Raw genomic sequence first — 24,925 nt, 5'->3', positions numbered from 1 at the left:
ATGGGCTATATAGGAGAGGGAGTGAGGAAGAACCCTGTCTCCAGTCACACCAGTGGGAGATGTTACAGATTGAGGGGTAATTAGCTGAGATTGAAATCACTATGATGGGGGTAGGAGCCCCACACTTTATAAAGGGACCCAGGGTTTCTACTGCCCCTGAGTGCCTGGAGGCTCCATTCGACCCCAAATCCCACAAATGGGATCTATGGTTACCCAGCGCCCCATTGTGCTGTCATGGGGCAGGGGATCAGAGTGATCAGCGACGGGGAGGGTCTCTCACTGAGGCGCACGTACTGCTCCCTGCAGTGCAGGCCCTAAGTGCTGTGCTGGGACACGGGGCTCAGCACTGACTGTGAGGGAAGAGCGCCCCCTACTGAGCCCCCATCCCGCTCCCCACAACACCCACCGTGATGGATGAGAGTTACCTGAGCACACAACACTGGCATCTTCTCCGTGGTGACAGTTATGGATTCCCCAAGGCCGAGCCCTGCATTCGGAGAGGGCAGCTTCTGTCCCTGTGCAGTGAACGTTATCCAGCCAGATGGGATCAGAGCCTCGCCCAAATTGAGACCTGCCTGGGGCTGATAACGCCGTCCCACAGCCCAGCTGCCAGCACACGACTCTGGCCTCAGTTAAATCCCAGCTGTCATCACACACGGTTCCCCACTGTTGGTTGTGAAACACCTCGACTCTCCCAGCGCAGCGACTCGGGCCATTCACGAGTCGGAGCTGAGTCTGCTCTGAAATGTCTGAGTCTGCAAACACCCCAAGGGAATAAACACTCAAGTAAGTTGCTGTGCATCTGATCACTAGTGACCCTGGGGAAAGTAGCACCTCCCACTGACAGCTGTGAACCACCTCTGCAACTGCCTGTCAGGGCTTCATTCCCCACCACTGACATTCAGCCACCTCTGGAGTGGGACAGGACTGCTGAGAGACCAGGCACAGAAACTCATGGGCTATGTAGGAGAGGGAGTGAGGAAGAACCCTGTCTCCAGTCACAGCAGTGGGGGATATAACAGGTTCAAGGGTAATTAGCTGAGATGGAAACCACCCGGAGTGACAGGGGAAGGAGCCCCACTCTTCATAAAGGGATCCCAGGTTTCTACTGCCTCTGAGCAGCTGCAGGCTCCATTCACCCCCAAATCCCACAAATGGGATCTATGGTTACCCAGCGCCCCATTGTGCTGTCATGGGCCAGGGGGATCAGAGCGATCAGTGACGGGGAGGGTCTCTCACTGAGGCACACGTACTGCTCCCTGCAGCGCAAGCCCTAAGTGCTGTGCTGCGGCACTGGGCTCAGCACTGACTGCGAGGGGAGAGCGCCCCCTACTGAGCCCCCACCCCGCTCCCTGCAGTACAGGCCCTAAGAGCTGTGCTGGGGCACTGGGTCAGCACTGCCTGCAATGGGAGGACGTTATTCTTGAAATCGCCACCCTGCCTCCTACAGCACAACAGCCGTCAGCACCCTGGGACACTGGGGTCAGCACAAACTCCAGAGGGAAAGGCCCCCTTGTGTGGTCCCCAAACAGCTCCCTACAGCACAGTACCTTCACCCACATGGGGGCCAACACTGACTGCGAGGGCAAAGCAGTCTCTCAGGAACCCGCACGCTTTCCCTACAGCACGGGCCCCTGGCACAGTGCTGTTACATTGGGATCTGAACTGACTGCCCCGTATTGAGCTCTTACCCCACTCCCTGCAGCGTTACCTGAGCACACAACACCGGCATCTTCTCTGTGGTGACAGTTATTGTCTCCCCAAGGCCGAGCCCTGCATTCGGTGAGGGCAGCTTCTGTCCCTGTGCAGTGAACGTCATCCAGCCAGATGGGGTCAGAGCCTCGCCCATAGTGAGCACTGCCTGGGGCTGATAACGCCGTCCCACAGCCCAGCTGCCTGCACACGACTCTGGCATTCTGTAGGTTCCAGTCATCATCACACACAGTTCCCCACTGCTGGTTGTGAAGCACCTCGACTCTCCCAGTGCAGCGATTTGGGCCGTTCACCAGTCGGAGCGAAGTCTGCTCTGAAATGTCTGAGTCTGCAAATGCCCCAAAGGAATAAACACTCAGGTAGGTTCCTGTGCATCTTATTGCTAGTAATGCTGTGGAACTTAGGGCCTCCCACTGACAGGTCTGAACAGCCTCTAAACAGAGCACCTGCCTTTCAAGGACTCACTCCCCACCTCTGATATGCAGCCACCGCTGGGGTGCAACAAGGCTGCTGAGAGACAGAGCACAGAAACTCCTGGGCTGTGTAGGAGAGGAAGTGAGGAAGAACCCAGTCTCCAGTCACAGCTGTGTGGGGCGTTGCAGGTTCAGGCAAATTAGTTGAGACGGAAATCACCCGGAGTGATGGTGGTAGGAACCCTACACTTTAAAAAGGGGACCCTGCGTGGCTGCAGGCGCCATTGGACACCAAATCCTGCAAATGGGATCCACAGTTACCGAGCGCCCCATTGTGCTGTAATGGGGCAGGTGGATCAGAGCGATCAGCGACGGGGAGGGTCTCTCTCTGAGGCGCACGTACTGCTCCCTGCAGTGAAGGCCCTAAGTGCTGTGCTGGGACACTGGGCTCAGCACTGACTGCGAGGGCAGAGCGCCCCCTACTGAGCCGCCATCCCGCTCCCTGGAGCGCAGGCATGTAGAACTGTGTGGGGAAAATGGGGTCAGTGCTGACAACATTGGAAGAACGACATTTACTGTGACCCTCAACAGGCTCCCTGCAATACAGGCCCTTAGCACCATGCTGGGGCACTGGGGTCAGCGCTGACTCAGACAGGAGAGCTGGGTCTGTGCTGAAAGCTTCCCAACCCAATCCCTGCACCACCCACAGTGAAGTGATGGAGGAGGGTTACCTGAGCACACAACACTGGCATCTTCTTCGTGGGTACAGTTACTGTCTCCCCAAGGCGTAGTCCTGCATTGGGAGAGGGCAGCTTCTGTCCCTGTGCAGCTGACATTACCCAGCCAGATATGATTAGATCCTTGCCCAAAGTGAGCCCCGGTGGGGGCTGATAACGCCGTCCCACAGCCCAGCTGCCTGCACACAACTCCAGCATCCTGTAGGTCCCAGCTGTCATTACACACGGTTCCCCACTTCTTGTTATGAAACACCTCGACTCTCCCAGCGCAGCGACTCGAACCATTCACCAATCGCAGCTGAGCCACTTCTGAGATGCCAGAGTCTGCAAACACCCAAGGGAATAAACACTCAGGGAGGTTCCTGGGCATCTGATCTCTCGTGTCGCTGGGGAACGTAGTGCCTCCTGCCAATGGATCTGACCGGTCTCTGCACACAACCACTGCCTGTCAAGGGCTCCCCACCACTGACCAGGCTAATCACTTGGGCAATGTTGAAGTTTGTCCACTCCCCTCCCAGCCAGCTGTCACCTAGTTAGGCAGACTGGACTGCAGTCTGACCTACTGCTCCCACTAGAGCACTTAATGAAAAAGATCACCTCCCACACTAGTGGCAGGAACCTCCCGGGGAGCAGATTTACACCCTCACTCCTGGTGCTGATATTCCCTCCAGTGGGATACTGTGCAGTGCTGCAGGGCAGATGCTGTCATAAGCACCTTGGTGATTGGGAGATGAACACAGTCACCCGTGTCATTAGTGGCTGCCTTAGCCTGACATCAGCATCGAATTTACATGTGTTGGCTCCATAGCTCCCTGAAAACGTCACCCAGAGTCCAGGAACAAACCATCCCAATGTGTAGAAAGAACATTAAATATGGCAGGCGACCTGCTTGGCTTAACAGTGAAATCCTTGCTGATCTTAAACACAAAAAAGAAGCTTACAAGAAGGGGAAGATTGGACAAATGACCAGGGAGGAGTACAAAAATATTGCTCAGGCATGCAGGAGTGAAATCAGGAAGGCCAAATCACAATTGGAGTTGCAGCTAGTAAGAGATGTTAAGAGTAACAAGAAGGGTTTCCATAGGTATGTTAGCAACAAGAAGATCTGGGAAAGTGTGGGTCCCTTACTGAACGGGGGAGGCAGAGAATGTGGAAAAAGCTAATGTACTCAATGCTTTTTTTCCCTCTGTCTTCACGAACAAGGTCAGCTCCCAGATTACTGCACTGGGCAGCACAGCATGGGGAGGAGGTGACCAGCCCTCTGTGGAGAAAGAAGTGGTTCAGGACTATTTAGAAAAGCTGGACAAGCACAAGTCCATGGGGCCAGATGTGCTGCATCCAAGAATGCTAAAGGAGTTTGCGGATGTGATTGCAGAGCCATTTGGGGTTCCAAAGAGGATGGATCTAGACTGTTCTCAGTGGTAGCAGATGACAGAATGAGAAAGAATGGTCTCAAGTTGCAGTGGGGGAGGTCTAGGTTAGATATTAGGAAAAACTTTTTCACTAGGAGGGTGGTGAAACACTGGAATGCGTTACCTAGGGAGGTGGTGGAATCTCCTTCCTTAGAAGTTTTTAAGGTCAGGCTTGACAAAGCCCTGGCTGGGATGATTTGGTTGAGGATTGGTCCTGCTTTGAGCAGGGGGTTGGACTAGATACCTCCTGAGGTCCCTTCCAACCCTGATATTCTATGATTCTATGATCCCCCGTGAGAACTGACTGGAGCGCAGTGACGGCTGGCAGCAACCTGCTGCGCTCCAGGCTGACAAGGGTTGCACCCAGTGCAGAGGCAATGCACACTTCCTCCAAGCAGATCGGCCCCCTCCTGAAGGAAACACCTGCCCCGTGATTCCTCCTGACTTGCCACGACTGACTTGGCAACATCGTTTTGTGGCAGCTATTGCTGCACTCATGTCTAGTGCTGCCAGCCCAGGACCAGTCTCAGATGAATGACGGCAGAGCTGGGCTGAGAAGCTGTGTCCTCACAGAGGGGCGGCAACTCTGGGATACAGAGACTGGCTTGCTGATGAATTTCAGAAGCCCTAACTTCTATCTTCCTATTTGCAACCTGGGACACATATCCTGGACTAGGCTTCACGGGCCCCTGACAGGACTGGCCAGAGGGACTGCTGCAATGCAGAGTTTTGGCTTAGCCTGATCTTCTCAAGCAGCCGTTACATCTTCAAAGAGCGACTGGAATTCAAATTAGAAATAATAATACAACAAGTAGAAGTGCCTGGGTTCTAGCCCAGGCTGTTCCATGGGCTCACAAAGTGATCTGGGGCAATCCTCTGTGTTTGGGTTCCTTCTTCTGTTAAGCATGGATAATAGCTACCCACCATTTCATAAAGGTGTTGTTTTAAAATTAAGGTTTGCATAGAGCAGGGGAAAGGTAAATTGTTCTGGTAAGTGATAGGCAGCTTTTTTTAATAGTGGCAGAAGCTGTAAAAAGAACGGTAAGGAGTGACCAGGGAACAGAGTGGGAGGACGAGAGAGAGCAAAGGTTAATGAAACAAGAACAAAGAAACAAAGAAACTCAAGTTGCAGTGGGGGAGGTTTAGATTGGATATTAGGAAAAACTTTTTCACTAAGAGGGTGGTGAAACACTGGAATGCGTTACCTAGGGAGGTGGTAGAATCTCCTTCCTTAGAGGTTTTTAAGGTCAGGCTTGACAAAGCCCTGGCTGGGATGATTTAACTGGGAATTGGTCCTGCTTTGAGCAGGGGGTTGGACTAGATGACCTTCTGGGGTCCCTTCCAACCCTGATATTCTATGATTCTATGATTCTAAGAGGTGGGGCAGCAATACAGATGGTCACACGTGATGGAGGAGAGCCCCGTTAGAAGACTGGACCTTGAGGATGCACAGTCAGATGGCTGAACAAGCTAGAGCAGGGATCGGCAACCTTTGGCATGCGGCCCGTCAGAGAAATCTGCTGGCAGGCCAGGATGGTGTGTTTACCTGCAGCATCTGCAGATTCGGCCGATCGCAGCTCCCACTGGCCGCGGTTCGCCGTTCCAGGCCAATGGGGGCTGCAGGAAGTGGCACGGGCCGAGGGATGTGCTGACAGCCTCTTCCCGCAGCCCCCATTGGCCTGGAACGGCAAACCGCGGCCAGTGGGAGCTGCGATCTGCCAAACCTGCAGACGCTGCAGGTAAACAAACCAGCCCGGCCCGCCAGCGGCTTTCCCTGGTGGGCCGCGTAGCAAAGGTTGCCGATCCCTTAGCTAGAGGTAAGCAAGGTTGGAATGAGCTATCCCCTGACAGCTAGTGATGAGCTGGGGAGAGGAAAAGGCTTCAGGACCAGACTGTATTTACATGGACACACCCACTCTGCCTAGGTATCCAGCAGAAAGAGCTGTGTTGCCTGGTGTTGGGTTACAAATCACTGTAGTACTGAATACAGGCGCAATGAAATGTTACCCTGATTGTGTGAGTAAAGGGCAGCACAACTGTGCTTAGCTTGCCCTGACTGAGGCTTGCCCTGACTGGGGGTCACCCACAACTGAACTGAACTCACTAACTAGGGGGCTCAGACACCAGACCCCTATCAAGAGTGAGAGGGAGTGAAGATGGGTTTTTCTTCTGAGGGCTCTGTCTAAAAGGTCTAGGCATGGTTCAATCTGCTACCCCACCCCCTTCAAAGGTAGAGCTAATTAAGGCTCTATTAGGAGTCTTTTTGGTTTAAATGATCACTAGAGCTGAAATCACCTGCTGCGAGACAGTGTTTCTGCTCAGCCTGCTTCAGCACCAAGGTCTCTCCACTAAGAGCTGACAGTCACTGAGAGCTGGGTAGAGACTCAAGAGCTAGACCTGCAGAGGTCACAGTAGAGAGGCCGGGGGCAGCAGGAGGTGAGGGCGAGCACAGTAGTGAGTGGCTGGCAGGGCAGCTGTCACCAGAACAAGCACCCAGACAGCAGAGCGAGCCAGGCGCTCTCCTCCCCACCCCCATGGTGGGAGCTGAACTCACACAGGTGCACCTCTGCATCTTCACTAACTAAGGACAACCACTGTGAGTGGGGTGTGGTGGAGAGAGAAGGGAAGGGCATGTTAAAGGAACTTTTGGTTGCTGGACTAAAGAACCTGAGGCAAGACACTGTCCAATGTACTCTGGGATAGGTGGTTTGGTCATGATTAAACCTATTTCCGGCGTTTTGTCAAGTTAACGCTGGGTTACTTCCCTCCTTTTATTAAAAAGTTTCTTTTCTGCACTGAGACTCTGTGCTTGTGAGCGGGGAAGCTTTGCCTCATAGAAGCACCCAGGGGGTGGTGTGTAATTGTCCCAGGTTACTGGATGGGAACTCAAGCCAGTTCTGTGGTATTGCTGAAAAGGAACCCCTAGATATTGAATTCAGCCCTGATCGCTGCTGACTCCACCTCGCAGAAGGGTTACATAGATATTGACTTGTGAAATATGCAATAGAAGAAGACTCCCCCCACTGACATGCAGCCAGTTCTGGGGTAGGACAAGGCAGCTGAGAAACAGGACAGGGAAATATTTAGGCTGTGTAGGACAGGAAGTGTCCTATATCCAGCTGTTGGGGAAGTTACAGGTTCTGGGCTAATTTCCTGAGATGCAAATCCTTCGGAACACAGTGATTATAGATATTGGTTCTTGAGAAATTGGCCCTGGATTTTTAGTTTGAGTGAGCGGCTGCAGGCTCCATTGACACCAAATCCAACCAGTGGAAGCTATAGTTACCCAGCCCCCCATTGTGCTGCAAGGGGGTCTGGCCCAGGGATAACTAGATGCCAACTGGCAGAGGGCATAGGGATGCCTAGAGTTATACGGGGATCCCCTGGGTGAGATATATGTACAATAGATCATCAAAGGTGGCATGTGAGGTCTCTACCAAGAGCCAGCAGCCCACTCGTCACCCTAATGGGGGCAAGATGTTTGTATGGGACATAGCTGAAGAGAGATGTAAAATGTGGAATATGAGGCTGCAGAAGTGCTGAAGTGAAGCTTGTCACCTGCGCCATGGCAATCCCTTCGGCTGAGCCAATCAGCACACAGAACAAAGCACAGCCATGGAGACAGGCTATATTCACTGTCTGGACCCAGTGGGGGCCTGAGAATTTACAAAGACAAAGAGCCCCAGGATATGTCTCCGAAGAGAGACCTCCTCTGGGAAGAGACAATGGTCTGTACCTACAAAGAAAGAGGAGAGGGGACAAGAGCTCCCTTTCACTCAGGGGGCAGCTGACAGTGTTTGTCTCAGGAACAGGAGATCACAGCCAAGCCTGGAGTAAAACCCCGGAAGGACTGTGGGGTGAGCGTTGCTCTACCAGACAGAAAAGTATCTCGTTCAGTGAGTCTAGGCACTAGTCAAGGTGGTTTGATTTTATTGGCCATGGAACCATTTCTTTCCAACCCTTCTCCTTGCTACTCCTCGAATCTCTACACTCTGTGAAATCACTTGGCCTTGTCACTATGAAGTGAACTAGGGCTGTGCATTGATTGGGGAAGAGATGGGAGGTGGAGGTGGAGCTGGTCAGCTGGGGGCCCTGTTCCTTTGGGAGCAGCGGATCTGTGACTGCTGTGAATGCCCAGTGGGACAGGAGCTGGGAGCTTTAGGGGGACACTCGGAGGGCTGGAGGCTGGAGTGTGCCTATTGCCAACCTGGAGAGAGGCCATGCCTCAACGCCTAGAGGGCACAGCTTGTGTGGCCTATGGCTGAGTGAGTTGGAGAGCTGCCCCCCAGCGGGCACAGACAAGGCTTCCTCATGCTAGGGGCCCATGGCACTGCACTGGGGCATTAGGGCAAGCACAACTGCAAGGGGAGAGCGCTCCCTACTGACACCCAGGCCTCCTCCCTGCAGCACAGGCCCCTTGTCACTGCACTGGGGCACAGGGGCCAGCACTGACTTCACGGGGAGAGCACCCCCTACTGAGCCCCATGTCGCTCCCTGCAGCACAGGCCTATAGATCCGTAGAGGGGAATTAGGGTCACCACAGCATGTGAGAGGAGAGTGTCCCCTACTGGAACCACCATACAACTCCCTGAAGCACAGGCCTCAAGCACCATGCTGGGGTTAGTAATGGCTGTGAGGGGACAATGCCCTGTAATGAGCTTCCCACCCTGCTCCCTGCAACACGCACTGTGAAATGAGGATTACCTGTGCAAACAACACCAGCATCTTCTCCGTGGTGACAGTTATTGTCTCCCCAAGGCCGAGCTCTGCATTCGGAAAGGCCAATTTCTGTCCCTTTGCACTGAACATCGTCCAGCCATATACGGTCAGATCCTCGCCCAAATTGAGCCCTTCCTGGGGCTGATAACGCCGTCCCACAGCCCAGCTGCCTGCACACGACTCTGGCCTCAGTTAAATCCCAGCTGTCATCACACACGGTTCCCCACTGCTGGTTGTGAAGCACCTCGACTCTCCCAGCGCAGCGACTCGGGCCGTTCACCAGTCGGAGCTGAGCCACTTCTGAGATATCGGAGTCTGCAGACACCCCAATGGAATAAACACTCAGGGAGGTTCCTGTGCATCTGATCAGTAGTGATGCTGGGGAACGTAGAGCCTCCCACTGACAGTTCTGAACAGCCTCCACACACAGCTACCACCTATCAGGGTCTCACTCCTCACCACAGATATGCAGCCACCACCAGGGTGCAGCTGAGAAACAGGCGAGAGAAATCTGGCCGTCATTTAGAGAGGACATGGGGAAGAATTCTGCATCCAGTCACCATAGTGCCAAAAGTTAAAAGTTCATGGCTCATCAGCTAAGATGCTAATTGGCCAGGGCAATGGGATTAAGAGCCTGATGCTTGACAAAGTATCCCAGGGTCCCTACTCCTTGTGAATGGCTGCAGGCTCCATCTGATCAGCGGGATTCATACATCCCAAGACCCAAAGTGCCCACTGTGACCACTTAGTCTGACCTCCTGTGTAGCACAGGCCAGAGACCTGCCCTGGAGTAATTCCTCAGGCAGATCTTTGAGAAACAGCCAATCTTGATTTAAAAATTACCAGGGAGGGAGGATCCCCCACAGCCCTTGGTAAGATGTTCCAACAATTAATAATCCTCATCGTTACAAATTTATACTTTATTTGTAATCTAAATTTCTCTCTTCAACTTCCAGCCATCGGATCTTATTAATCACTTGCCTGTAAGATTGAAGAGTCCTTTATTATCACATTTCTGTTCCCCATGATGGTAATTATAGACTGTGATCAAGTGGTCCCTTCACCTTCTCTTTGTTAAACTAAACAGATTGAGCTCCTTGCGTCTGTCACCACAAAACAGGTTTTCTAATCCTTTGATCATTCTCATGGTTCTTCTCTGAACCTTCTTAAATTTATCAGCATCCTTCTTGAATTGTGGGCAAGAGAACTGGACACAAGATTCCCGCATTGGTTGCACCAGCACCAACTACAGAGGTAAAATAACCTCTATACAGCTACTCGAGATTCCCCTGTAAGTGCATCCCAGGATTGCACTAGCCATTTTGGTCACAGAGTCATACTGGGAGCTCCTGTTCAGCTGATTATCCACCACCCACTCCCAAGTCTTTCTCAGAGTTAGGGCTTCCCAGGGGAGAGTCCCCCCTCCTGTAAGTACAGCCTGCATTCTGTGTTTCTAGATGTATAATTTTACATTCGGTCATGCTAAAAGGCATCTTGTTTGCTTGCACCCAGCTTACCTAGTGATTTAGATCACTCTGTGTCAGGGACCTGTCCTCTTCACTATTTACCAGTCTCCCAAATTTTGTGTCATCTGCAAACTTTCTTAGTGATGTTTTTATGTTTTTCTCTAGTCCCTTGATAAAATTGTTAAATAGTGTAGAGCCAAGAAGTGATCCCTCAGGACCCCAGTCAAACACATTTGCTCGATGATGATTCCCCATTCACAATTACATTTTGAGACCAGGAAGTTGGCCAGTTTTTAATTGATTTATCATGTACAATGTCGATTTTGCATCGTTCTCGTGCAGTGCCAAGACAAAAGCCTTACAGGAATCTAGAGCAGGGGTGGGCAAACTACGGCCCGTGGGCCGGATCTGGCCCCTCAGGGCTTTGGATCCAGCCTGCGGGATTGCCACCCCTGTGGCGCTGTGGGCGCCGCGCTGCTCCCGGAAGCAGCCAGCACCACGTCCCTGCAGCCCCTGGGTCGGGGGAAAGGTGGCAGAGGACTCCGTGCACAGCCCTCACCTGTGGGTTCCAAACCCCAAGCTCCCATTGGCTGCAGTTCCCCATTCCCGAGAGTGGTGCAGGGCTAGGGCAGGCAGGGAGCCTGCCTTAGTGGTGCCGCACCACTGCCACCCTGGAGCTGCTCCAGGTAAGCGGCACTGGGCCAGAGCCCACACCCCAAACCCTCCTGCATCCCACACCCCAACCCCCTACCCTGAGCCTGCTGCCGCACCCCACACCGCTCCTGCACCCCAACCCCCCACCCCCTGCCCTGAGCCCCCTCCCATACTCTGCACCACTCCCCTCACCCCAACCCCCTGCCCTGAGCCCCCTCTTACACCCCTCATCCACCCCAACCCCTTGCCCTGAGCCCCTTCCTGCACACCGCACCCCTCCCACACCCTGCACTCCCTCCCGCACCCCAGCCCTACATTCATGGCCATGCATGCAATTTCCCCACCCAGCTGTGGCCCTTGGGCCAAAAAGTTTGCCCACCCCGATCTAGAGAGATGAGGTGAGTGAGGTAATGTCTTTTATTGGACCAGCTTCTGTTGGTGAGAGAGACAAGCTTTGGAGCTTACTCTTCAGGTCTGGGCTCTGTGTGGCTCGAAAGCTTGTCTCTCTCACCAAGAGAAGTTGAGCCAGCAAAAGACATTTCCTCACCCACCTTGTCTCTCTTGTATCCTGGGACCAACATGGCTGCAACTACACTGCATACAAAAATGGCAGATGTCTAAGCAGGGCACATCAGGGCTCTTCCTTTAGGCAACCAAATCTCTCGTCTCATCAGAATAAGACAGCAAGTGAGTCTGACGAGAACTCACTGGTCACAGAGCGCCTATAGGGCTAGAGTTGGGTGGGGGGGATCAGAGTGAGCAGACATGGCAGAGGGACACTCACAGCGATGTATACACCTCAGCCTGCAGCACGGTGCCCTAGCACCATGCTGGGGCATTGGGGTCAGCACTGACTCAGAGAGAGAGCAGCCCCCTCCTGTCATCCCCAAACTGCCCCCTGCAGCAAGGCCCTTAGACACGACCTGGGCTTTGTGGTAACGCAGGAGCCTGCAGGGAGAGCAGCCTCCGCTGAGCCCCAGCCCAGCATTTTGCATCAGGGTCAGAACTCACTGTGAGGGGAGAGCGCCCCAGTGAGTCCCCGAACTGCTTCTCGCAGCACTTACAGGGGCATGACAAAGGAGGGTTACCTGAGCACACAACACTGGCATCTTCTCTGTGGTGACAGTTATGGTCTCCCCAAGACTTAGTCCTGCATTCGGAGAGGGCAGCTTCTGATCCTGCGCAGTTAACCTCAGCCAGCCAAATTGGCCCAGATCCTTGTCCAAATTGAGCCCTCCCTGGGGCTGATAACGCCGTCCCACAGCCCAGCTGCCTGCACACGACGCCGGCATCAGTTATGTTCCAGCTGTCATCACACACGGTTCCCCACTGCTGGTTGTGAAACACCTCGACTCTCCCAGCACAGCGACTTGGGCTGTCCAGCAGTCGCACGTCAGCCAGGTGTGGAAGGGCTGAGTCTGCAAACATCCCAAGGGTGTAGTCAGAAAGATTCCTGTGCATCTTAACATTAGCAATGCCAGGGAACGCAGCGCCTCCCACTGATGGGTCTAAACAGCATAAGCACACAGCGACTGACCATCAAGGGCTCACTCCCCACCACAGACATGCTACCACCTCTGGGGTGGAACAGGGCAGATGAGAGAGTTTACGGAAAGCTGGCCCAGTAGTTTAGGCAGGAAGTGGGGAAGAATTATGTCTTTCTTAGTTACTGCAGGTTTGAAAATTAGGCCTATGAGATTGCCCAACTAGAGCATAATGCATCACTGCAGCCAATGGCCCTCCAGCAGAGGCCACAACTGCTGACTTACCATGGTCAGGTAACTAGCTGCAGACTGTTGATTAGACATCTCCAGGTATAAAGATTCCTGTTCCCATCTTTCCCCTTATCTGAACAACCCATTGCTAGGCAGCTGCTGACCAGATCCCTGGGACCTGCCCCAGTTCCTTATCCTTGTTCCTGACTCATGCTTCCTCACCCCGTTCCTGTTCCTTGCTCCTGTTACCGTCCCTTGCTTCTGGCGCCTGTTTCCTGGCCCAGGGAGCGGTGTATGTCTCACAGGGAAACAGCACACCCTGCAGCACAGCCCCCCAGCACCTCTCTGAGACACTGGGGTCAGCACTGGCTCAGACAGGAAAGCAGGGACTGTGCTGAAAGCTTCCCAGCCTGTTCCAGGCAGCACCCCCAGTGACGTGACAGAGGAGGGTTACCTGAGCACACAACACTGGCATCTTCTCCGTGGTGACAGTTACTCTTTCCCCAAGAACTAGCCCTGCATTCGGTGAGGGCAGCTTCTGTCCCTGTGCAGTTAACCTCATCCAGCCAGATACGGTCATATCCTCTCTCAAAGTGAGCCCGCCCTGGGGCTGATAACGCCGTCCCACAGCCCAGCTGCCTGCACACGACTCCAGCATCAGTTAAGTCCCAGCCGTCATCACACACGGTTCCCCACTGATGGTTGTGAAGCACCTCGACTCTCCCAGCACAGCGATTGGGGCCATTCACCAGTTGGAGAGGACCTAGGTCTGGAATGACCGAGTCTGCAAATGCAATAAATACTCAAGGAGATTCCTGTGCATCTGATCACAAGTGATGCTGATGACTGTATCGCCTACCACGGATGGGTGTGACTGGCCTCCTCACACAGCCACTCCATGCCAGGGGCTCAGTCCCCACTGCTGACATGCTGCCACTTCGGGGTGGGACAGGGCAGCTGAGAGTCAGGGCACAGAAATATGGTGACTGTGCAGACAGGAAGTTGGGGGAAATGTTTGTCCAGTCAGAGCTGCGGGGGACATTACAGGTTCAGGGCTAATTGTTTGTGGTGCAAATTGTCCAGCATGGCTGAGTTAGGAGCCCAACTCTTGTCAAAGTGACCCTGGGTTTCTAGTCCCCAGGAGCAACTGCAAGCTCTGTTTGACACCAAGTCCCACAGCTGGGATCCATGCTTACCCAGCGCCCCATTGTGCCAGGGAGGGCGGGGGATCAGAGCAATCAGAGCAGGGAGAGGGCCTCTCACTGTGCCCCACACTCCACCCTCTGCAGCTCACGCACCTAGCGCCGCTCTGGGGAACTGTGAGCGTCGCTGACTGTGAGGTGAGAGCCCCATACCCTGCAGCACAGACCTTTTGTTAGCCAGCGGGAGGACTGGGGTCATCCCAGACTGCTAGGGGAGAGCACCCCCTCCTGTGTTCCCAGTCTGCTCCCTTCAGTACAGGCCCATAGCGCTGCGCTGGGGCACGGGAACTCAGATGGGGAACCAGGGGCTGGGCTGAAAGCTTCCTAATCCACTCCCTGCAGCACCCACCGTGACAGAAGAGATGAGGCTTACCTGAGCACACAACACTGGCATCTTCCACGTGGTTACAGTTATGCTCTCCCCAAGGCCTAGCCTTGCATTCGGAGAGGGCAGCTTCTGTCCCTGTGCAGTTAACCTCATCCAGCCAGATACGGTCAGTTCCCTGTCCAAACCGAGACCCGCGTGGGGCTGATAACGCTATCCCACAGCCCAGCTGCCTGCACACGACTCTGGCCTCAGTTAAATCCCAGCCGTCATCACACACGGTTCCCCACTGCTCGTCATGAAGCACCTCGACTCTCCCAGCACAGCGACTCGGGCCATTCACCAGTCGGAGCTGAGCCACTTCTGGAATGCCAGAGTCTGCAAACACCCCAAGAGGATAAACAGGGAGTTTCCTGTGCATCGGATCACTAGTGACACTGGAGAATGTAGTGCTTCCCACGTACGGGTCCACACAGCGAATACCCATCACAGGCTCACTCCCCACCACTGACATGCTCCCACTTCTGGGGTGAATCAGGGCAGCTGAGAGACAAGCTCGGCAAAGTTGGCTGAGCTGTTTATGCAGGAAATGGGAAAGAATTAGGCACCTCCCATGCACGACAGGGCTCAAGCCCAGATCCACGAGCTTGCTGAACTACAGCCTTACCTGTCACATCACCGGGAGATGAGGGAATTGTAGCTAATGGGTCACCAGCAGAGGCCCACCCACCACGAGCAGGTGAAGAGAAGCAGACTGCTGATTGGACACCTCCAGCTGTAAAGCTCCCTGTTCCCATCCTACCCTTTGTCTGAGCAACTCCTTGCTAAGGCTGCTGCTGGCCAGACCCCAGGGACCAGATTCCTGCCACCTCACACGATTTCTGCTCCTTGCTTCCGTTACCACCCCTAGTTCCTGGCTCCTGCTGCCTGGCCCAGGCCAGTTCCTCCTCCTTGTTCCCGTTACCACTCCTAGTTCCTGGCTCCTGCTGCCTGGCCCGGGCCAGTTCCTCCTCCTTGTTCCTGTTACCACCCCTTGTTCCTGGCTCCTGCTGCCTGGCCCTGTGCCTGCTCCTTGCTCCCATTACTGCCCCTTTTTCCTGCTTCCTCACCCTAACTCCAGGGACCAATTCTGACTGCAGCTTGACCTTGGGCAAGGCTTCGGACTCTGTTTCTGGCTTTTACCTTTTGTGTGACGTCCAGCCGTGATCCTGATGCCATCCTGGCTCTGGCCACTAGGCAACACCACCTTGTTACTGGACCTGACAGTGTCCAATCCCGTCTGCCCAAGGATAACATTAGTTAAGTTGCCAATTTCCCGGGACAATGGAGTCAGGAGCATGATGCTCAGCAAAGTGATGTAGGGTTCCCAGTCCCAGTGAACAGCTATAGGCTCCAGCTGACACTGAATCTGACTGGAAGGAACAATGGCGACGGAGTGCCAGATTGTGCCATAGCTTGGAATGGAACTGGAGCAAGCAGAGACGGGGGAAGGTTTCTCAGAGGGACACATACACACCTCCCTGCAGCACAGCCCCCCAGCACCTCTCTGAGACACTGGGGTCAGCACTGGCTCAGACAGGAAAGCAGGGACTGTGCTGAAAGCTTCCCAGCCTGTTCCAGGCAGCACCCCCAGTGACGTGACAGAGGAGGGTTACCTGAGCACACAACACTGGCATCTTCTCCGTGGTGACAGTTACTCTTTCCCCAAGAACTAGCCCTGCATTCGGTGAGGGCAGCTTCTGTCCCTGTGCAGTTAACCTCACCCAGCCAGATACGGTCATATCCTCTCTCAAAGTGAGCCCGCCCTGGGGCTGATAACGCTTTCCCACAGCCCAGCTGCCTGCACACGACTCCAGCATCAGTTAAGTCCCAGCCGTCATCACACACGGTTCCCCACTGATGGTTGTGAAGCACCTCGACTCTCCCAGCGCAGCGATTGGGGCCATTCACCAGTTGGAGAGGACCTGGGTCTGGAATGACCGAGTCTGCAAATGCAATAAATACTCAAGGAGATTCCTGTGCATCTGATCACAAGTGATGCTGATGACTGTATCGCCTACCACGGATGGGTGTGACTGGCCTCCTCACACAGCCACTCCATGCCAGGGGCTCAGTCCCCACTGCTGACATGCTGCCACTTCGGGGTGGGACAGGGCAGCTGAGAGTCAGGGCACAGAAATATGGTGACTGTGCAGACAGGAAGTTGGGGGAAATGTTTGTCCAATCAGAGCTGCGGGGGACGTTACAGGTTCAGGGCTAATTGTTTGTGGTGCAAATTGTCCAGCATGGCTGAGTTAGGAGCCCAACTCTTGTCAAAGTGACCCTGGGTTTCTAGTCCCCAGGAGCGACTGCAAGCTCTGTTTGACACCAAGTCCCACAGCTGGGATCCATGCTTACCCAGCGCCCCATTGTGCCAGGGAGGGCGGGGGATCAGAGCAATCAGAGCAGGGAGAGGGCCTCTCACTGTGCCCCACACTCCACCCTCTGCAGCTCACGCACCTAGCGCCGCTCTGGGGAACCGTGAGCGTCGCTGACTGTGAGGCGAGAGCCCCATACCCTGCAGCACAGACCTTTTGTTAGCCAGCGGGAGGACTGGGGTCATCCCAGACTGCTAGGGGAGAGCACCCCCTCCTGTGTTCCCAGTCTGCTCCCTTCAGTACAGGCCCATCGCGCTGCGCTGGGGCACGGGAACTCAGATGGGGAACCAGGGGCTGGGCTGAAAGCTTCCTAATCCACTCCCTGCAGCACCCACCGTGACAGAAGAGATGAGGCTTACCTGAGCACACAACACTGGCATCTTCCACGTGGTTACAGTTATGCTCTCCCCAAGGCCTAGCCTTGCATTCGGAGAGGGCAGCTTCTGTCCCTGTGCAGTTAACCTCATCCAGCCAGATACGGTCAGGTCCCTGTCCAAACCGAGACATGCATGGGGCTGATAATGCTATCCCACAGCCCAGCTGCCTGCACACGACTCTGGCCTCAGTTAAATCCCAGCCGTCATCACACACGGTTCCCCACTGCTCGTCGTGAAGCACCTCGACTCTCCCAGCACAGCGACTCGGGCCATTCACCAGTCGGAGCTGAGCCACTTCTGAAATGCCAGAGTCTGCAAACACCCCAAGGGGATAAACACTCAGGGATGGGCTAAAGGAAAGGAATATGGGGCTTGTTCCCTATCATTTGCTCTGGCTCCCATTCAGTCTCAGTGTGGCAGACTGGCTTGCTCCGGAGGGCTGAGAATGGGACACTGGGGGGTTCCTCTCTGGAGGTCACCAGCTCTGATCCAGCCCCAGGCACGGTGGAATGGCTGACTCGTGGGATGGGGGATGGGACACAGGGTCTTTCCCCCAGGGGACTCTGGCTCCAGTACAGTCTGTGCGAGGAGGATGAGGTGACACAGTACATTGGGGGAAGGAGACCTGAAGCTTTTCCCCTGGAGGGCACTGGTTCCCGTTTGGCCCCAGCTCAGGCAGGGGCTGTGGCTGGCTTGGGGGGAACAGGCACTGCACTTTCACGTCTTGGGGCCCTGGGTCCAAGCTGGTAGTGAGTGGAAGTTGCAGCCATTGCAGCTCTCTGATGCCCAAAATGTGAAATGAGCTGCTGGGGTTAATTCCCCTCCATGACAGGACAGGTGTGTGCAGCCCAGCCCAGCCCTCAGTCCGAGCGACTCCCAGCCGAGGGGCAAAGGGCGTAACTGGTCAGGAGACTGAACTGCCCTTTGCACCTGCCCGAGCCCCCTCCCCGTCTGCGCCCCGACGCCCCCGTCTACCAGAGCCAACAGCAGCAGCCTCACGGGGCTGTAGTTCTGCTCCCCGAAAGCCTCCACTGGGGTTGACTCAGCTCCTCTATATTCCACGGTATCCACATAGACAGGGCCAGCCCCGTGCTGAACTGAGCACTGTCCTGGTGCTGAGGGTGTCACAGCAGCCCAGCTCCTGGCACACCACCGCCGCCTCCTGCAGGCCCCAGCTGGTGTCACTCACGGCACCTCCACTCCCCCAGTGCAGGGATTGGGGCCATGCACCAGCTACAGCCAGAGCTGAGCTAAAATGGCTCTAACAATAACTAAAGGCAAAAATATCTCTTGGGGCAGATCCTATTCCAGGGGAAATCTGGGCCACCCCAGACTTAAGCGGCTCAGCCAGGCGCTGCCACAGCCCAAATGTAACTTGGACTTGCTAGGCAAGGCTGAGTTCTCGAGATGCTGGGTGGCCTGAGTATTTCCACAGGGACCCAATAGCCAGGATGCCCTTCACTCTGCCACACAGTCCACCTTGTTAACAATTCACTGGTGGGGAAACTGAGGCACGTAGCGAGGCAGTGATAGGCTGAGTCCACAGGGTGAGTCTGGCAGAGGCAGGATTTGAACCCAGGTCTCCAGTTCTACATTTGAACCACTAGATTAAATCATCTTAACTCTGCCCTTCCCCACCCCGATTTATAAGCCAGCTGCACAAAGAGCTGCACCTTGCAGCATGCACCCCACATACACCCCGCACCCTCTGCCTATGTTCGTATTTACCTGCCAAGGGGAATCCTGTCATGGAAGCTGAAAGAAAGCAAAGGGATGAGGTAAGTCTCTGTCTCCATGATTGGACATTTCAGGGATCTCCAAACACTGGCTGATATAAGTAGTGGCCCGAGTAAGCTCTTCCCTGCCATCTGTTGATGCACTGAGAGAAAAGGTCTCAGCTGCATGTTATATTTCAGTGACCCTAGCTACTGACTCTCAGGGAGGTGGATTGCCTACACTGATGGGAGAACCTCTTCTGTCAGCGTTGGTAGCATCTACGCTGTAATGTTTCCAGTGCAGAGGAGCCCTAAGTAGCAGACAAAATACAAGATGTGGTGAGCGACATCAGAACCAAAAAGAAAAGGAGTACTTGTGGCACCTTAGAGACTAACCAATTTATTTGAGCATGAGCTTTCGTGAGCTACAGCGAAAGCTCATGCTCAAATAAATTGGTTAGTCTCTAAGGTGCCACAAGTACTCCTTTTCTTTTTGCGAATACAGACTAACAAGGCTGTTACTCTGAAATCAGAACCAGTGACACTGCACCCGCCCTTCCAAACCGAGCCACCTGCTTTCAAACTGCCTGCATCACTGAAGGTCCCACACACCCTGCTCCCCCTAGGCCTTACTGGGGCTAGTATCCCCTGACCCTGGAGTGAAACTCCACACACCTTGTAATGGAATGCAAAAGTGTATTATACTGTTCAGCCACTAGATGGTGATGTGTGTAAAATACCTTATTTTAAGCTGATCTCAGCCATTCCTGGCAGAGCATTAAAGGATCATGGTATGTAAAAGCAAGCTCTGTGATCAGTCCATGTCTGGTACAGAAGAACATGACATAGTGTGTGGAGTAACATAAGAACATAAACAGAAGGAACAAAGCTACACAGGTTGCAGGATCTCAACACCATGCCACTCTTTAGTGCCCTAGAGAACTTTAGCTTTCACAAACTTCACCATGGATAGACTGGAAACAAGATTTCACATTGCTGCCAAGTTGCAAGGAAACTGGAGATATGCAGGTATCGTCTTTAATGTAGGCTATGGGAAGGAGGCAGAGCATATCTTTAAATCCTTTGACTTTACTGAAGACAGTCACAAAGGTGACAATGAAAGGGATCTGGCTCTGTTTGATGCATACATTATATCTCAGAGAAATGTAGCTTATGAAAAAGCTTCTTTCCACCAGAGAACTCAAGAACCAGGGGAAAGTTTGGAATGTTTTATAAGAGCTCCACATATATTGGGAGAAAACTGTGATTTTGGGAATGCAAAGGTTGAAAATAACCCAATAATCAGCCTCTGTGTGCTAACAGATAAAAAAAATTCACAGCAGCTACAACTGAGGAGAGATTTAACTCTAGCCACAGCTATTCAAATAGCAAACCAGTCTGAATTAGTCAAACAACAGAACAAAAGGCAGGAGCAAATTGAGAAACCTGAAACTAGCTATGGTTTAGCTTAGGCTATGTCTACACTAGCACTTGCTGTGGTATAACTTATGTCACTCAGAAATGTGAAAAAGCCACCCCCTGAGCAATGTAAGTTACACCGACCTAAGCACCAATATGGACAGCGCTATGTGGGCAGAAGAAGCTGTCCTACCAACATAGCTACTGCCACTCATGGAGCTGGAGTAGTGAAGCCAACTGGAGAGCTCTTCTGTCAGCTTAGGGCATGGCTACACTTGCAGATGTAGAGGGCTGAGAGTCAAACCAGCCGTCGGGAACCGCAGCAGGGAAAACGCTGCCGAGTGTTTACACTCTCAGCTGGAAGCGCACTGGCGTGGCCACATTAACATCTCTTGCAACGCCACAAAGAGCAGTGCATTGCGGTAGATATCCCAGCGTTCAAGTGGCTGCAACATGCTTTTCAAATGCGGGGGGGTGGAGTGGAGTGTGACAGAGAGTGTGCTGTGTGTATGTGGGGGGAGAGAGAGTGGGTTTTTGGGGTGCTGAGAGTGTGTCAGCGTGCTGTCTTGTTAGTTCAGACGCCCCTCCCCACCACCTCTCTCTCACACATTCACAGCAAGCAACATTCCACACTAACTGTTGCTTTGTCCCGGAACAGATAAGCAGCCGGCTGTCAGAAACGGAGCTTTGAAAGGGCATATCCGCATTCCTACAGCCAATTCCAAAACAATGGCAAGAGTGGCCACTTGACTTAAGGGGATTATGGGATGTTTCGGGAGGCCGATCGCAGCGCAGTAAAGCAACACCTCGTTCACAATGATGCTGGGGTGTTTCAGCGGAGGCACAACCAGCGTTATACTTCTCGTGGAGGTGGATTACCAGGAGCGCTCCAGCTGCAGAGTCCAGGCGCTCTAAGTGCCTTGCCAGTGTGGACGGGTCGGGAGTTAGGGCGCCTGGGGCTGCTTTAATGCACTCCAACTTGCAAGTGTAGCCAAGCCCTTAGGCCATGGCTACACTTGCAAATGTAGAGCACTTTGAGTTAAACCAGCCTTCGTAGAGTGCAGTAGGGAAAGTGCTGCAGTCTGTCCACACTGACAGCTGCAAGCGCACTGGCGTGTCCACTTTTGTGGCACTTGCAGTGGCATTGGGAGCAGTGCATTGTGGGCAGCTATCCCACAGAGCACCTCTTCCCATTCTGGTGCTGTGGCTTGTGGGAAGGAGGCGGGGGGTGCAGGGCATTCTGGGTCCTGTCCCAATGCCCCGTGATGCATTGGTTCACATCCCAGCAATCCCTCTGCTTCCATCCACAATTGACGCCATCTTTCAATGGTTTTTGTACTGCACGCTCTGCCTTCCCTTTTGGTCTGTGGGAATGGAGCCCGAACTGCTGAGGAATATGCTGACGAGTCTCGCCAGCACATCACGTTTGGTAGTCAAGTTACTCCTTAAGATCCAAGTGACAGTGAGGACTCCGACAATGATATTGATGTGAGTAATGCATACAACACGAGATTGCTTGTGGTATTCATGGACATGCTCACCACCACGGAACAGTGCTGTACCCTCCATAACATTTGTGAAGGGAAGGGTGAAAGATTCACTCAGGCATGGAACTCGGAGGTTCAACACCTGGAGGCTGAATTTGAACAGCCAGAGAGCAGGGCTATTAAAGGGGCCCAGCGTGGGGCTGGAAGGATTAGGGATGCCTCGAGGAAGCAATTTGAGGCTGAATGCCACCAGTAATGTCTGGTGCCCTGCACGGGAGTGAAGTGCAGTGGTTCCAGTGTTAGTAGGAATCTGTGTTTGCTACGTATGATACACTGACTTGCAGTGCCTGTTGCTTTCCTGGGCTAAGGTATCTTTTATGTTATGCAATAATAAAGAATGTTTTCAAAGCAAAAAAATCCATTTAATGAAAAGAAAATGTATTTATTGAAAAGAAACACAACTGCTTGGGAAACACAAAGGGCAAAGGGGTGGGGTGGTGAATGGTTCAGTCACAGGTTTGCGTATGTCCTGTTCTCATACTCAGCCTTCCTGTCTGGAGTGCTGTGCAATGAGTGCTGCACTTCAGGATGGCTCGACTGCATGGTGCTGGGGGTTGAGTGCAGTGGGTCAGGGTCCTAGTTTTCAGGGCTGGGTGGTGAAGCTACAGGTGTTGGAGGCAGCTGATTGCAAATATGAACTCGGATGTTGGGGAAAGTGGGTTGGAGGTGACATGGGGGCACAGGGGAAAGAGTTTTGGGACAAGGGCTGCCGTGGGGGGGGCGCAGAAGTGCTCCACCTGCATGGCTACAAGCACCTGGATTGAGTCTTCTTGGTGCTCCATGATGCTTCTCAGCTGCTCTGCGCTTTGGTGCCGGTGAGCCGCATTCTGCTGGAGAACCCTCCTTTCACTCTCCCGCTGCTCCTGCACTTTTTGATTTTCATTAAGGGAGTGCTGCATGACTTCATGCAGCATGTCCTCTTCGCTTCTACTCAAGGGAGACTGATTCTTTCATGGCTGTTCTGTCCTCTGCGTTTCTGTGTCTTGGGGAGAGCCAACAGCTGCAGGGGGCACCTATGCTGAACACTGTCCTCACATTTTCCACAGGAGTTCGTCCTAAAAGATATCTCGTTGCTGAGGGTGACTTGGGAAGCAAGGGAGGGTCTTCTACTGCAATCCAGCTTCTGCCCTGGCCCATAAGCAGCTTGCCTGTGTGCAGCAATGGCCCTCCCGCCCCTCATGGCACAGTGACGCAGACATGTTAGCCTGACTGGGACAAGGACCACAGTGACTCTCCCATGAAACCTGCTTAAGTGCATTGCCCAAGTTCTGGATGAGACCTTTGAAGAGATCACTGAAGCCGATTACCACGATGTGAGAGAGCACATCAATGCCGTATTCCGTATCTAGGCATGCATGCAGTCCTAACCCTCCTTGCCCCAAGAGCCCGCACTGAATAACTTCCTTCCCAAAATAAAAGCCGCTTACCGGGAACCTCCTCTGGTGTTTGTCCTTCCCCAAGCACCGTCTGCCGCTCCTGGCTACCTTCCTCCTGGCTTCAGAACAGCTCCTGGCTGCAAGCATCTAGGGATGCCGGGGTGTCTTCCTCCTCCTGTGCACCCTCGCTCCTGCTTTGCTCCTCCTCCTCCTCCTCCTGCCTTGTTGGACTGTGCTCTGAGGTGTCCATGGTGGTACTCGGAGTGGAGGTGGGGTCGCCCCCAAGTATCATGTGCAGCTCTTTGTAGACATGGCAGGTTGCAGGACCAGCACCGGAGCGGCTGTTTGCCTTGCGGGCTTTGTGGTAGGCATTCCGCAGCTCCTTCACTTTAACCCTACACTGCAGAGCGTCCTGGTCATGGCCCCTTTCCATCATGTCCCTTGATATCTGCCCAAAGGTATCATAATTCCTACAGCTGGAGTGAAGCTGGGACTGGACAGCTTCCTCCCCACAAACACGGATGATGTTCATCAGTGGGGATCTGCTTGATACATGCTGACTGCTGTAGGGACAATGGCTAGTCCTTCCCTGGGCTACTTCCTACTGTGACTCCTGTAGTCTTGGTCTAGACATCTTCTGGGTCTCCAGTCTCCCTAGGCTGTGCTGCTCCCGGTGGCTCCAACCTCTGAGTGGTGTCCTCAGGTACCTGGGCATGTGCCTGAGTCTTGGCACCTCTGGCTTGCACAGTCTGGGGCTTCGACAGCTCCCGGGCTGGAGCCTGGGGCGTGAGTCCTTCGTCTCCAGCAGTCTGCACTCACTGAGCTGTGCTGCTCCCTTTTATAGAAGCACTACCCTTGGTGCATGCCTGGTAGGGACATGGGGGTGTGGCCTCTTCTACCCACAGTGAGGAATTAACCCTTCCCCATCCAGTTTGGGGTAAGTGCACCCTGTCACATCCTCCCATAGCTGAAGTCACCTGAGGGCTGTGACTAGCCCTGGAGGTACTCTTAAATGCATGGGCCAGTTCACCACAGAAATGGCTTACTAAGACAAAAGCTTTGCATTCAGAGTGCATGTGATCAAAGAACCACAGAACATCAACCTTCTCAGCAGCAGCCTATCAACCACCATGGGCCTAGTGAGAAAGGTGGAAGAACTCACTGGAGGATTTGATGATATAACACAAAATCAACCTGTGGAACGCTTTGTGGGCAGATGTTGTGAAGGCCCAAACTATAACATGGTTCAAAAGTTAGTGAAGCTCATGGAGGATAGGTCCACCAAAGACTATTAGCCAGGAGGGGCAGGCATGGTATCCATAGCCTCTTTTTGTCAGAAGCTGGGAATGGGTGACAGGGGATGGATCACTTGATGATTACCTGTTCTGTTCATTCCCTCTGGGGCACCTGGCATTGGCCACTGTTGGAAGACAAGATACTGGGCTAGATGGACCACTGCTGTGATCTAGTATGGCCATTCTTATATTCTTATGATACTGAGGTTTTGAAAGGAGATCCAGTACAGATCAATTTAAGAGACAGTGCTGAACTGTACAGTGTACAAACATTTCTACTCTTGAAGAGACTAGCTGCAGATTTATGGAAATTCGGAGGCTGTCATTACCCAGTCATCATGTACTATTTTCCCAGGTATATAGAGATAATGTACTTGAAAGACATATCATAGTGTTATGGAGAAACCGAAGTGCACTTTTGCT

At 53.4% G+C, this 24,925-nt stretch overlaps 1 protein-coding gene across 1 annotated transcript in view; it reads right to left on the bottom strand.

Annotated features, from left to right (window-relative positions):
- The window catches only part of LOC140902093 (scavenger receptor cysteine-rich domain-containing protein DMBT1), a 48,116-nt gene extending 29,216 nt beyond the window's left edge, over positions 1 to 18,900 (bottom strand). Inside the window, exons 1-10 of the mRNA XM_078850356.1 lie at positions 18,879 to 18,900; positions 17,133 to 17,462; positions 16,012 to 16,341; positions 14,405 to 14,734; positions 13,284 to 13,613; positions 12,203 to 12,532; positions 8,980 to 9,309; positions 2,858 to 3,187; positions 1,712 to 2,041; positions 426 to 755 (exon numbers count right to left, since the gene is read on the bottom strand). Coding sequence (XP_078706482.1) covers positions 426 to 755; positions 1,712 to 2,041; positions 2,858 to 3,187; positions 8,980 to 9,309; positions 12,203 to 12,532; positions 13,284 to 13,613; positions 14,405 to 14,734; positions 16,012 to 16,341; positions 17,133 to 17,462; positions 18,879 to 18,900 — 2,992 coding nt within the window. The remainder of the gene's footprint in view (positions 1 to 425; positions 756 to 1,711; positions 2,042 to 2,857; positions 3,188 to 8,979; positions 9,310 to 12,202; positions 12,533 to 13,283; positions 13,614 to 14,404; positions 14,735 to 16,011; positions 16,342 to 17,132; positions 17,463 to 18,878) is intronic.
- Positions 18,901 to 24,925: the final 6,025 nt, after the last annotated feature.

This window comes from Lepidochelys kempii, chromosome 23 (genome assembly GCF_965140285.1).
Source record: "Lepidochelys kempii isolate rLepKem1 chromosome 23, rLepKem1.hap1, whole genome shotgun sequence".
NCBI lineage: Eukaryota > Metazoa > Chordata > Testudines > Cheloniidae > Lepidochelys > Lepidochelys kempii.
The sequence above is the reverse complement of the archived record's forward strand: the minus strand, read 5'-3'. Positions and strand labels throughout refer to the sequence as shown.